The 14,645-nt window shown below is 49.0% G+C and overlaps 1 protein-coding gene across 1 annotated transcript in view; it reads right to left on the bottom strand.

Moving 5' to 3' along the window:
- Window positions 1–2,090: 2,090 nt before the first annotated feature.
- The window catches only part of SAT2 (spermidine/spermine N1-acetyltransferase family member 2), a 30,283-nt gene continuing 17,728 nt past the window's right edge, over window positions 2,091–14,645 (bottom strand). Inside the window, exons 4-6 of the mRNA XM_040347127.1 lie at window positions 10,528–10,629; window positions 8,907–8,947; window positions 2,091–2,742 (exon numbers count right to left, since the gene is read on the bottom strand). Coding sequence (XP_040203061.1) covers window positions 2,542–2,742; window positions 8,907–8,947; window positions 10,528–10,629 — 344 coding nt within the window. The 3' untranslated portion in view covers window positions 2,091–2,541. The remainder of the gene's footprint in view (window positions 2,743–8,906; window positions 8,948–10,527; window positions 10,630–14,645) is intronic.

The following is a 14,645-nucleotide window of genomic DNA, read 5'->3' as shown; positions in this document are numbered from 1 at the left end:
TAGATATGAACCCCACCTCTTCTAACATCCATGGAACAGCCAGCAGAGGGGGCAGTAGATATGAACCCCAATGGAACAGCCAGCAGAGGGGGCAGAAGATATGAACCCCACTAACATCCATGGAACAGCCAGAAGAGGGGGCATTAGATATGAACCCCACTTCCTATAACATCAATGGAACAGCCAGCAGAGGGGGCAGTAGATATGAACCCCACCTCCTCCAACATCCATGGAACAGCCAGCAGAGGGGGCAGTAGATATGAACCCCACCTCCTCCAACATCCATGGAACAGCCAACAGAGGGGGCAGTAGATATGAACCCCATCTCCACTAACATCCATGGAACAGCCAGAAGAGAGGGCAGTAGATATGAACCCCACCTCCTCCAACATCCATGGAAAAGCCAGCAGAGGGGGCAGTAGATATGAACCCCCACCTCCACTAACATCCATGGAACATCCAGAAGAGGGGGCAGTAGATATGAACCCCACCTCCTCTAACATCCATGGAACAGCCAGCAGAGGGGGCAGTACATATGAATCCCACTAACATCCATGGAACAGCCAGCAGAGGGGGCAGTAGATATGAACCCCACCTCCTCTAACATTCATGGAACAGCCAGCAGAGGGGGCAGTAGATATGAACCCCCACCTTCTCTGTATTATCCATGGAACAGCCAGCAGAGGGGGCAGTAGATATGAACCACACCTCCTCTTACTTCCATGGAACAGCCAGCAGAGGGGGCAGTAGATATGAACCCTGCCTCCTTCATAATATCCAGGAAATGGCCAGCAGAGGGGGCAGTAGATATGAACCCCACCTCCTCCAACATCCATGGAACAGCCAACAGAGGGGGCAGTAGATATGAACCCCACCTCCACTAACATCCATGGAACAGCCAGCAGAGGGGGCAGTAGATATGAACCCCACCTCCTCTAACATACATGGAAAATGCCAGAAGAGGGGGCAGTAGATATGAACCCCCACCTCCACTAACATCCATGGAACAGCCAGAAGAGGGGGCAGTACATATGAACCACACCTCCTCTTACATCCATGGAACAACCAGCAGAGGGGGCAGTAGATATGAACCCCACCTCCTCCAACATCCATGGAACAGCCAGCAGATGGGGCAGCAGATATGAACCCCCACCTCCACTAACATCCATGGAACAGCCAGTAGAGGGGGCAGTAGATATGAACCCCCACCTCCTCTGTATTATCCATGGAAAAGCCAGCAGAGGAGGCAGTAAATATGAACCCCACTTCCACCAACATCCATGGAACAGCCAGAAGAGGGGGCAGTAAATATGAACCCCACCTTCTTCTAACATCCATGGAACAGCCAGAAGAGGGGACAGTAGATATGAACCCCACTAACATCCCTGGAACAGCCAGAAGAGGGGGCAGTAGATATATACCCTACCTCCACTAACATCAATGGAACAACCAGCAGAGGGGACCGTAGATATGAACCCCACTTCCTATAACATCCATGGAACAGCCAGCAGAGGGGGCAGTAGATATGAACCCCCGCCTCCACTAACATCCATGGAACAGCCAGCAGAGGGGGCAGTAGATATGAACCCCACCTCCTCCAACATCCATGGAACAGCCAGCAGAGGGGGCAGTAGATATGAACCCCACCTCCACTAACATCCAGGGGGTGGCCAGTAGAGGGGGCAGTAGATATGAACCCCCACCTCCACTAACATCCATGGAACAGCCAGAAGAGGGGGCAGTAGATATGAACCCCACCTCCTCTAACATCCATGGAACAGCCAGCAGAGGGGGCAGTACATATGAATCCCACTAACATCCATGGAACAGCCAGAAGAGGGGGCAGTAGATCTGAACACCCACCTCCACTAACATCCATGGAACAGCCAGCAGAGGGGGCAGTAGATATGAACCCCACCTCCACTTACATCCAGGGGGTGGCCAGTAGAGGGGGCAGTAAGGATTTCAGGAAGATCATAAGAGTTGAGGGGGGATTAACAGCATAATGAGGCATCCCTTAACCTGCCAAAGCAGAGATAGCACAGTGGGTGGAGTTAGGAACACCTGTACACTCCTCTGACTCTTAAATGTGCACTCTTAGGACACAACATTTATTTCAAGGCTTTTCACTTTTGAATGGAGTGGACTTTTGAGACTTTTCACAAAAAAAAAAAGTCGATTGTGAAAAAAAAAAACTTTTCACAAAATACTATTTTCACAGTCTTTATCAAAGATTCAGGAAAGTCCACTTTGGGCAGAAAATGGGGGTTGGGATAATACCTACTACCTCTACCCATCATAGCCAGGTAGGGAATCTGAAGGGGAGCTCCACCCATAACTGATGGTCTTTGATGGGCTCACTCAGTAGCTTCTGATTAGGCTGAAGCCCCTCCCCGAGGTAGGTGGAGCTGTGAACACGGTTGTACAGACAAAGCCCCCTTGAGAGCTGAAACAAACCAGCCAATCAGAAGGTAATATCAGTTTTGGTTGGAGCACCCCTAAACTTCCTTGTGGGAAAAGAAAAGGCGGAGCTACGCTGCATTATAAGAGTCCGGGGTCTCCGTCCCGCTCTGCGTTCTTCGAAATCATCCGCCGTAGGTCTTCGGGGAGGAACCGGATGATGCGCCACCCCTCCTCGTCAGACAAGTTGCGTCCCCCGCGGGACTGGTAGAAGGAGATGGCCGGCTGGTTCCAGTCCAGGACAGACAGCTGGAGGCGGGCGCAACCCAGAGACAGGCACATCTGTGGAGAGAGACAGAGTGAGGACCGGCACAGCCACCATTATATTATTACCTACATTCATAGACGCCGCCGCAACTTTAAGGCGGCGTAGCTTATCGTATTTACGTTACGCCGCCTTAAGTCAGAGAGGCAAGTGCTGTATTCACAAAGTACTTGCCTCCTAACTTACGGCGGTGTAGCGTAAATGTGGCCGGCGTAAGCGCGCCTAATTCAAATTAGGATGCGGGGGGCGTGTTTTATGTTAATTACTCGTGACCCGACGTGATGCGCCATCCGTGTACATATCCCAGTGTGCATTGCTCCAAAGTACGCCGCAAGGACGTATTGGTTTCCACGTGAACGTAAATTACGTCCAGCCCCATTCACGGACGACTTACGCAAACGACATAACATTTTCAAATTTCGACGCAGGAACGACGGCCATACTTAACATTGACTACGCCTTCTAGGGGCAGCTTTATCTTTACGCGGCGTATCTCTTATGGAAACGGCGTATCTTTACTGCGACGGGCGTACGTACGTTCGTGAATCGGCGTATCTAGTCATTTACATATTCTACGCCGAACTCAATGGAAGCGCCACCTAGCGGCCAGCCTAAAAATTACACTTTAAGATACGACGGCGTAGGAGACTTACGTCGCTCGTATCTTAGCCTAATTTAAGCGTATCTGGTTTCCAGAATACGCTTAAATTAACGCCGGCGTAGATTAAGAGTTACGACGGCGTATCTACTGATACGCCGGCGTAACTCGTTATGAATAATCTGCCTATATAACATCAACTGAATTCACAGCAACCAGAAAATAGAGACACCCCCCCTTTCAAGGGATCATCCTGTTACTACAACACCACACTAAGTGGGGGGTCTCATGTCCATCTCCGCTCAAAATCATCCCAAAGGTGTTCTATCGGATTGAGGTCAGGACTCTGTGCAGGCCAATCAAGTTTCTCCACCCCAAACTCGCTTAACCATGTCTTTATGGACCTTGCTTTGTGCACTGGTCCAAATGATTTGGTGGGGGAGGGATTATGGTGTGGGGGTTGTTTTTCTGGGGTCGGCCCCTTAGTTCCAGTGAAGGGAACACTTAAGGCGTCACCATACCAAGACATTTTGGACAATTTCATGCTCCCAACTTTGTGGGAACAGTTTTGGGATGTCCCCTTCCTGTTCCAACATGACTGCGCACCAGTGCACAGAACAGGACCAGTCAGGTTCCTCCACCCCAAACTCGCTCATCCATGTCTGTATGGAACTTGCTTTGTGCACTGGTGCGCAGTCATGCTGGAACAGGAAGGGGCCGTCCCCAAACTCCTCCCACAAAGTTGGGAGCATGAAATTGTACAAAATGTTTGCGATTCGGCACTGCGTCGCTTTAACTGACAATTGCGCGGTCGTGCGACTAGGCTCCCAAACAAAATTGGCGTCCTTTTTTTCCCCACAAATAGAGCTTTCTTTTGGTGGTATTTGATCCCCTCTGCGGTTTTTATTTTTTGCGCTATAAACAAAAATAGAGCGACAATTTTGAAAAAAAAATCAATATTTTTTACTTTTTGCTGTAATATATATCCCCCAAAAATAGATAAACTTTTTTTTTTTCCTCAGTTTAGGTCGATACGTATTCTTCTACTTATTTTTGGTAAAAAAAAAAAAAAAAAAAAAAAAAAAATCGCAATAAGCGTTTATCGATTGGTTTGCGCAAAATTTATAGCGTTTACAAAATAGGGGATAGTTTTATTGCATTTTTATTTTTATTTTTTTTACTACTACTAATGGCGGCGATCAGTGATTTTTTTCGTGACAGCGACATTATGGCGGACATATCGGACACTTTTGACACATTTTTGGGACCATTGTCATTTTCACAGCAAAAAAATGCATTAAAAATGCATTGTTTACTGTGAAAAATGTCAATTTCAGTTTGGGAGTTAACCACTAGGGGGTGCTGAAGGGGTTAAGTGTGACTTCATCTGTGTTTCTAACTGTAGGGGGGCGGGGCTGGACTTGTGATGTCATTGAGAGTCTTTCCCTATATCAGGGAACACGCGATCGATGACAGCGCCACAGTGAAGAACGGGGAAGGTTTGTTTACACCAAGCCCAACTCCTGGAAAACAACCCCCCACACCATAATCCTCCCTCCACCATGTCCATAAAGACATGGATGAGCAAGTTTGGAGTGGAGGAACTTCACTGGTATGCACAGAGTCCTGACCTCAACCTGATATAACCCCTTTGGGGTGAATTAGAGCGGAGACTGATGAGCCAGTCTTTCTCATCCAACATCAGCACCTGACCTCACAAATGCTCTTCTGGAAGAACGGTCAAACATTCCCATAGACACACTCCTAAACCTTGTGGACGGCCTTCCCAGAAGAGTTGAAGCTGTTATAGCTGCAAAGGGCGGGGCCAACTCAATATTGAACCCTACGGACTAAGACTGGGATGCCATTAAAGTTCATGTGTTGTGTAAAGGCAGGTGTCCCAATACTTTTGGTCATATCGTGTATATGGTGGCAATGAGAAGATCAGAAGAATTTCAGAGTGTTTCTCCAGAGATCGGTACAGGAAGTAGAAGAAAAATACCGGACTGACTGGAAGAAGACAATGGGGACTCTCAAATTACGGCCCCTGCGTCCCGCGTCTCCAGGATACTAATCCCCCTCCCCCTTCTCTTCCTCGTCTTTACATTTCAGAATTTCCTGCTCAACTGGTCTGGGGGAGGGGGGGTACAGATGAGGAGGGGCCCCCAGCATTAAAACTATTAAAGGGCCCCCTGTGTCTGCATCTCAGGGACAATTCATAATACAGAATGCGTTCTTTTGCGGCCCTACAGAGCAGCCTCAACTCTACGCGCGGCCCCCACAGAGCAGCCTCAACTCTACGCGCGGCCCCACCAGGGGCGGACTGACAACTCATAGGGCCCCTGGGCAAAAGAAGATTATGGGGCCCCTGGGCTTACAGATGGCTACCACGCCAGGAGGCAGTGCAGAGGCGGGGCAGCTAAAATCTCGGGATTTTCACATCAGAAGCATGTCGGTTTCGGACATATCAGGGACAGATGTAAAAAAAAAACATAGATTTTTACATACTGTCCCGGGTTTTACTGAGCCTGGCAACCCTGATGGGGACCCCTAGTGACATGGGGCCCTCGGGCAGTGCCCGAGTCACTCAATGGTCAGTCCGCCCCTGGGCCCCACAGAGGAGCCTCAACTCTATACGCGGCCCCACAGAGGAGCCTCAACTCTATACGCGGCCCCACAGAGGAGCCTCAACTCTATACGCGGCCCCACAGAGGAGCCTCAACTTTTTTTACTTTTGTAACGCGAGTCCCTTTTGGGCATAGGATGACTGAAAACTGATATCTCAGATTACATGAGATGGGACTTTAATAATAAGTCCTTATGAACAGGTCAATAGACTGTTGAGGTGTTAATTGAGTCAGGCTCCTAAGATATTCCATTGTCCATTGTGTGATGCTAATACTGTTTTGTGTCTATTGTACTAATTAAGTCTGTAAAGGTCAGATGTCTAACTTTGAGGTGTTAATTGAGTCTGGCTTCTGAAAGACCTTTCATTGTGTATGCTAATGACACTGGCCCGGATTCAGATAGGAGATACGACGGCGTATCTCCTGATACGCCGTCGTATCTCTGAGTGCGGGCCGTCGTATCTATGAGCCTGATTCAGAGAATCAGGTTACGCATTGATTTCCCTAAGATCCGACCGGCGTAAGTGTCTTACACCGTCGTATCTTGGGCTGCATATTTACGCTGGCCGCTAGGTGGCGCTTCCGTATATTTACGCGAGGAATATGCAAATTAGTATTTACGCCGATTAAGAAAAGTACGTCCGGCCGGCCCATTTTTTTACTTTGTTTACGTTAGGCTTTTTTCGCGTATAGTTACCCCTGCTATATGAGGCGTAGCTAATGTTAAGTATGGACGTCGTTCCCGCGCCGAGTTTTGAAAATTTTACGTCGCTTGCGTAAGTCGTTTGCGAATAGGGCTGGACATCATTTATGTTCACGTCGAATCCAATACGTCCTTGCGGCGTACTTTGGAGAAATGCACACTGGTATATTTCACGGACGGCGCATTTTTTAAAAACTTAAAAAATGCGGGGTCATGTTAAATTTAAATAAAACACGCCCACAACATCCCCATTTGAATTAGGCGGGCTTACGCCGCCACACATACGTTACGCCGCCGTAACTAAGGGCGCAAGTTCTTTCTGAATACGGAACTTGCGCCCAAAGTTACAGCGGCGTAATGTATTTAAGATACGTTACGCCCGCAGATAGAGCATTCTATCTGAATCCGGGCCACTGTGTGAAAAGTCTATTGATGATAAGATGTGGAATGTGACCTGTCAACTGTAGTAGTTACGTCCTCTAAATGCGGAGCCAGACTGTCTGGATAATGATTAGTAATTAGCCCATCTGAATGTGTAATTGAAGCCCCATTGTGTGATGGTTTGGGTGGAGAGTTTCATTGTCCCTGTGATTAACTGTCACATGCTTGTAACTGTATAAAAGACTGAGGCCCAGATTCTCAAATGGCTTACGACGGTGCAGCCCCATGTACGCCGGCTTAAGTCCTAATCTGACCCGTCGTATCTATGCGTCCGATTCTTAGAATCAGTTACGCATAGATATCCATTAGATCCGACAGGCGCAAGTCTCTTACGCCGTCGGATCTTAACTGCATTTTTTTTGACCGCTAGGTGGCGCTTCTATCGAATTTTGCGTCAAGTATGCAAATTAGCTAGAGACACGAATTCCCGAACGTACGCGCGGCCGACGCAGTAAAGTTACAACGTTTACGTTAGGCTTTTCCCGGCGTAAAGTTGCCCCTGCCATATGAGGCGCAGCCAATGTTAAGTATGGCCGTCGTTCCCGCGTCGAAATTTGAAAAAGTTACGTCGTTTGCGTAAGTCATCCGTGAATGGGGCTGGACGTCATTTACGTTCACGTCGAAACCAATGACGTCCTTGCGGCGTACTTTGGAGCAATGCACACTGGGAAATTCCACAGACGGTGCATGCGCCGTTCCGCAAAAACGTCAATCATGTTGGGTCACAGTAGTTTTGCATAAAACACGCCCCCCTGATCCAAATTTGAATTAGGCGGGCTTACGCCGGCCGATTTATGCTACGCCGCCGCAACTTACGGAGCAAGTGCTTTGAGAACTTACACTTGCCTGTGTAAGTTGCGGAGGCGTAACGTAAATCAGATACGTTACGCCCGCACAATTTTACGCGGCTCTACGTGAATCCGGGCCTGAGTTTTACCATTAAAAGTATTCATTCATTTCGGAACCAGAAACAGAGCGTGTGTCTCGTCCTCCTGGGAAATGGAATGGATCGGGTCCTGTCGGCTGGATTGTCGGATAAGCTGTCGTGGGGTGATGGAATGGAATATTGTAAACGGTAGTGACCGTTACAACTTTCTTCAATGTAGGCGGGGGGTTGTAGCAGAGGGGCTGGGCCAGCATGGACAGTCATTATACACTCCTACAAGAGGGGAGGGCTATGGAAGGAGGGCGGGGTCTGTACTGGGAAAATGACCCTCCCTAAAGTAGGGATACTGAAAGGAGTTAAAGGGCTTTCACAGTATGGGCCACTGAACCCAAAAATTATATTTTACAGGCTATGATGGGTCAATGCCTCTTCTAGATTATGCCAAGTCCGGGGACTAAAAACATCACCCATCTCTATAGAAACCTCTTAGAGGTCAGTAACAAAGCAGGTTGGACTAGGAGCGCGCGCCTGTGCACACAGCTAGTTCTCCAATGGTATGCAGATTGGCATTTACCAGCAGGGGTCACTGCGTCCGAGTTCGATAAAAATTACAGACTGCGATTTTTTTTTGGTTGTAATAAAACTGGAGCTCTATAGAACCCTTGGCTGTCAGTTAGAGAGCAGCTAGGACTAGGAGCGCACGCCTGTGCACGCAGCTAGTTCTACAATGATATGTAGTTTAGCATTCAACCAGTAGGGGTCACTGCGCCTAGAATGGATAAAATTACAGCTTTTTTTTTAGGTTGTAATAAAAACTGGAGCTCTATGGAACCCTTGGCTATCAGTTAGGACTAGGAGCGCACACCTGTGCACACGGCCGCTCCGCACATTGAACATTCCCCCGTGTGTATGAGGAGTGTACTTACCTCCGCTGTAGCCGTCAGTAGCTTGGAGCCGATGCCTTTACCTGCCGGAGACAAGAGGGGTCAGAATAAGGAGGAGACACACCATGCATTTATCTATAGGAGAGGAAGGGACCTATAAGGATACAGCTGTCAGTGCTGCACACAGGGGCCCGGGGAGAAGAGGGGGCCCCATCATGGAGTTATTGTAATATTCACATGGAAGTCTCCTATAAAACATTCAATTTTTCTACAGTCCTAGGACTATTTCCTATACAAGTCTGTCCCGTCTCCCCCTAGCGGTTGTCTAGCGATCAGTCAGTGTAAACCTACTAACCAATAGCCAGGGGCGGACTGACAACTCATGGGGCCCCCGGGCAATAGAAGACTATGGGGCCCCCCGGGCTTACAGATGGCCACCATGCCAGTAGGCAGTGCAGAGGCGGGGCAGCTAAAATCTCAGGATTTTCACATCAAAAGCATGTCGGTTTCGGACATATCAGGGACAGATGTAAAAAACAAAACAAAAAAAAAAACACAGAATTTTACACACTGTCCCTGGCAACCCTGATGGGGCCCCCTAGTGGCATGGGTCCCTCAGGCAGTGCCTGAGAGCCTCAATGGTCAGTCCGCCCCTGCCAATAGCTGATTCCCATGAACAACAGACCAATAACTGTCTCGCACTGGTTATTAGGACACGCCCATTAAACGAAAGACAATTTGAACTGATCAGATGGGGGAGGGGCAAAGTTTTTATTCATGCGCTATGGATGTGGGCAGCACTATTATTATACAGGATTTATAGAGCACAGTTTATGCAGAGCTTTAATCGAAAATAGAGAAAACAAAAACATAAAAAAAAAAAATAGGAGAGAGAGAGAGAGAGAGAATAAAAAAAACAACAGTAGTAAACAAGTAAGACAAAAAGAGAAAAATAAATAAAAAAAACATGTAAAAAAAATAATAAAAAGAAAGAATAGAAAGAAGAAAAGAGAAATACCGTAATGAAAGAAGAAAAAAAACACAAAGAACAATAAAAACAAAAAAAAAAAAAACACAAAACAAAAAAATTCTAAAAAAGTTATGTCCTGGGAGGGGTAAATTAGGACACGCCCATTAAACGAAAGAAAATTTGACCTGATCAGATGGGGGAGGGGCAAAAGTTTTTATTCATGCGCTATGGATGTGGGCAGCACTATTATTATACAGGATTTATAGAGCACAGTTTATGCAGAGCTTTAATCGAAAATAGAGAAAAAAAAATAAAAAAATAAACTTAGGATGTAAAAAAAAAAAAAAAGAGAAAGAGAAAGAGAAAGAATAAAAGCCAACAGTAGTAAACAAATAAGACAAAAATAAATAAAAAAAACATGTAAAAAACAAATAAAAAACAGAAAAGAAAAAAAGAAGAAGAAAAGAGAAATAATGAAAGAAGAAAAAAAACACGAAGAAAAATAAAAAACAACAAAAAAAAAACACAAAACAAAAAAAAAATCTAAAAAAAGTTATGTCCTGGGAGGGGTAAAACATCAATTTTACATTACACTATGACATCATATATTGTGGTGGGGGGGGGGCAAGTCTGGAAGGGTGAACATGTGATCTGGTTGGCTCCTCCCCCCATCATAAATCAGGTATACTGCACCTCTGTATGACGGCATGACATAGAGGTCCTCTAGGTACAACGATCGTCCCTCCCACGTGCTGTAGATGTAGTGGGACAGAGCATAACCCACCAACCGAGGGCCTGAAAACATAAGAATGGGCCCAGATTAATATTTCATATTCTTTGAATGAGGAACTGAAAAAAAAAAAATTATATATAAAGGAAAATAGACTGTGCACTTTGCAGTTGCGCCAATTTCCCCCAGAAGCTTCACTTTGTACAGAATGCCCAATCAGGTGGAAAGAACTTAAAAAACAAACAGCATTTTTGCATGCACATGATTGGAGGATCGAAATCAGCAGAATTTCACCTCATTCACTGAGCTCTGGGGAAATGTGTGCAACTGCACTTGCATCTATCTGAAGACTGAGCTATGAGATGGAGAACAGAGGTGAGGAGCTATGGGATGGAGAACAGAGGTGAGGAGGTATGGGATGGAGAACAGAGGCGAGGAGCTATGGGATGGAGAACAGAGGCGAGGAGGTATGGGATGGAGAACAGAGGTGAGGTGGGGAGCTATGGGATGGAGAACAGAGGCGAGGAGGTATGGGATGGAGAACAGAGGTGAGGTGGGAAGCTATGGGATGGAGAACAGAGGTAAAGTGAGGAGCTATGGGATGGAGAACAGAGGTGAGGTGAGGAGCTATGGGTTGGAGAACAGAGGTGAGGTGGGAAGCTATGGGATGGAGAACAGAGGTGAGGAGAGGAGCTATGGGATGGGGAACAGAGGTGAGGTGAGGAGCTATGGGATGGGGAACAGAGGTGAGGTGAGGAGCTATGGGATGGAGAACAGAGGTGAGGAGGTATGGGATGGAGAACAGAGGTGAGGAGCTATGGGATGGGGAACAGAGGTGAGGAGCTATGGGATGGGGAACAGAGGTGAGGAGCTATGGGATGGGGAACAGAGGTGAGGAGAGGAGCTATGGGATGGAGAACAGAGGTGAGGAGGTATGGGATGGGGAACAGAGGTGAGGTGGGGAGCTATGGGATGGAGAACAGAGGTGAGGAGCTATGGGATGGAGAACAGAGGTGAAGTGGGGAGCTATGGGATGGGGAACAGAGGTGACGAGCTATGGGATGGAGAACAGAGGTGAGGTGAGGTGAGGAGCTATGGGATGGGGAACAGAGGTGGGGTGAGGAGCTATGGGATGGGGAACAGAGGTGGGGTGAGGAGCTATGGGATGGAGAACAGAGGTGAGGTGAGGAGCTACGGGATGGAGAACAGAGGTGAGGTGAGGAGCTATGGGATGGAGAACAGAGGTGAGGTGAGGAGCTATGGGATGGGGAACAGAGGAGAGGAGAGGAGCTATGGGATGGGGAACAGAGGTGAGGTGAGGAGCTATGGGATTGGGAACAGAGGTGACGAGCTATGGGATGGAGAACAAAGGTGAGGAGAGGAGCTATGGGATGGGGAACATAGGTGAGGAGAGGAGCTATGGGATGGAGAACAGAGGTGAAGTGGGGAGCTATGGGATGGGGAACAGAGGTGAAGTGGGGAGCTATGGGATGGGGAACAGAGGTGACGAGCTATGGGATGGAGAACAGAGGTGAGGTGAGGAGCTATGGGATGGGGAACAGAGGTGAGGTGAGGAGCTATGGGATGGAGAACAGAGGTGAGGTGAGGAGCTATGGGATGGAGAACAGAGGTGAGGTGAGGAGCTATGGGATGGGGAACAGAGGTGGGGTGAGGAGCTATGGGATGGAGAACAGAGGTGAAGTGGGGAGCTATGGGATGGGGAACAGAGGTGAGGAGAGGAGCTATGGGATGGGGAACAGAGGAGAGGAGCTATGGGATGGGGAACAGAGGTGAGGTGAGGAGCTATGGGATGGAGAACAGAGGTGAGGTGGGGAGCTATGGGATGGAGAACAGAGGTGAGGTGGGAAGCTATGGGATGGAGAACAGAGGTAAAGTGAGGAGCTATGGGATGGAGAACAGAGGTGAGGTGAGGAGCTATGGGTTGGAGAACAGAGGTGAGGTGGGAAGCTATGGGATGGAGAACAGAGGTGAGGTGAGGAGCTATGGGATGGGGAACAGAGGTGAGGTGAGGAGCTATGGGATGGAGAACAGAGGTGAGGAGGTATGGGATGGAGAACAGAGGTGAGGAGCTATGGGATGGGGAACAGAGGTGAGGAGCTATGGGATGGGGAACAGAGGTGAGGAGAGGAGCTATGGGATGGAGAACAGAGGTGAGGAGGTATGGGATGGGGAACAGAGGTGAGGTGGGGAGCTATGGGATGGAGAACAGAGGTGAGGAGCTATGGGATGGAGAACAGAGGTGAAGTGGGGAGCTATGGGATGGGGAACAGAGGTGACGAGCTATGGGATGGAGAACAGAGGTGAGGTGAGGTGAGGAGCTATGGGATGGGGAACAGAGGTGGGGTGAGGAGCTATGGGATGGGGAACAGAGGTGGGGTGAGGAGCTATGGGATGGAGAACAGAGGTGAGGTGAGGAGCTACGGGATGGAGAACAGAGGTGAGGTGAGGAGCTATGGGATGGAGAACAGAGGTGAGGTGAGGAGCTATGGGATGGGGAACAGAGGAGAGGAGAGGAGCTATGGGATGGGGAACAGAGGAGAGGAGAGGAGCTATGGGATGGGGAACAGAGGTGAGGTGAGGAGCTATGGGATTGGGAACAGAGGTGACGAGCTATGGGATGGAGAACAAAGGTGAGGAGAGGAGCTATGGGATGGGGAACATAGGTGAGGAGAGGAGCTATGGGATGGAGAACAGAGGTGAAGTGGGGAGCTATGGGATGGGGAACAGAGGTGAAGTGGGGAGCTATGGGATGGGGAACAGAGGTGACGAGCTATGGGATGGAGAACAGAGGTGAGGTGAGGAGCTATGGGATGGGGAACAGAGGTGAGGTGAGGAGCTATGGGATGGAGAACAGAGGTGAGGTGAGGAGCTATGGGATGGAGAACAGAGGTGAGGTGAGGAGCTATGGGATGGGGAACAGAGGTGGGGTGAGGAGCTATGGGATGGAGAACAGAGGTGAAGTGGGGAGCTATGGGATGGGGAACAGAGGTGAGGAGAGGAGCTATGGGATGGGGAACAGAGGAGAGGAGCTATGGGATGGGGAACAGAGGTGAGGTGAGGAGCTATGGGATGGGGAACAGAGGTGAGGAGAGGAGCTATGGGATGGGGAACAGAGGAGAGGAGAGGAGCTATGGGATGGGGAACAGAGGTGAGGTGAGGAGCTATGGGATGGGGAACAGAGGTGACGAGCTATGGGATGGAGAACAGAGGTGAGGTGAGGAGCTATGGGATGGGGAACAGAGGTGGGGTGAGGAGCTATGGGATGGAGAACAGAGGTGAGGTGAGGAGCTATGGGATGGAGAACAGAGGTGAAGTGGGGAGCTATGGGATGGGGAACAGAGGTGAGGAGAGGAGCTATGGGATGGAGAACAGAGGTGAAGTGAGAAGCTATGGGATGGAGAACAGAGGTGAGGTGAGGAGCTATGGGATGGAGAACAGAGGTGAAGTGAGAAGCTATGGGATGGGGAACAGAGGTGAAGTGGGGAGCTATGAGATGGAGAACAGAGGTGAGGTGAGGAGCTATGGGATTGGGAACAGAGGTGACGAGAGGAGCTATGGGATGGGGAACAGAGGTGAGGAGAGGAGCTATGAGATGGAGAACAGAGGTGAGGTGAGGAGCTATGGGATGGAGAACAGAGGTGAGGTGAGGAGCTATGGGATGGAGAACAAAGGTGAGGAGAGGAGCTATGGGATGGGGAACAGAGGTGAGGAGAGGAGCTATGAGATGGAGAACAGAGGTGAGGTGAGGAGCTATGGGATGGGGAACAGAGGTGAAGTGGGGAGCTATGGGATGGGGAACAGAGGTGAAGTGGGGAGCTATGGGATGGAGAACAGAGGTGAGGTGAGGAGCTATGGGATGGGGAACAGAGGTGACGAGAGGAGCTATGGGATGGGGAACAGAGGTGAGGAGAGGAGCTATGAGATGGAGAACAGAGGTGAGGTGAGGAGCTATGGGATGGAGAACAGAGGTGAGGTGAGGAGCTATGGGATGGAGAACAAAGGTGAGGAGAGGAGCTATGGGATGGGGAACAGAGGTGAGGAGAGGAGCTATGGGATGGAG

The sequence above is a fragment of the Rana temporaria genome, chromosome 3 (assembly GCF_905171775.1).
Source record: "Rana temporaria chromosome 3, aRanTem1.1, whole genome shotgun sequence".
NCBI classification, from domain to species: domain Eukaryota; kingdom Metazoa; phylum Chordata; class Amphibia; order Anura; family Ranidae; genus Rana; species Rana temporaria.
Note: the sequence above shows the minus strand (reverse complement) of the source record. Positions and strands in the feature narration are given on the sequence as shown.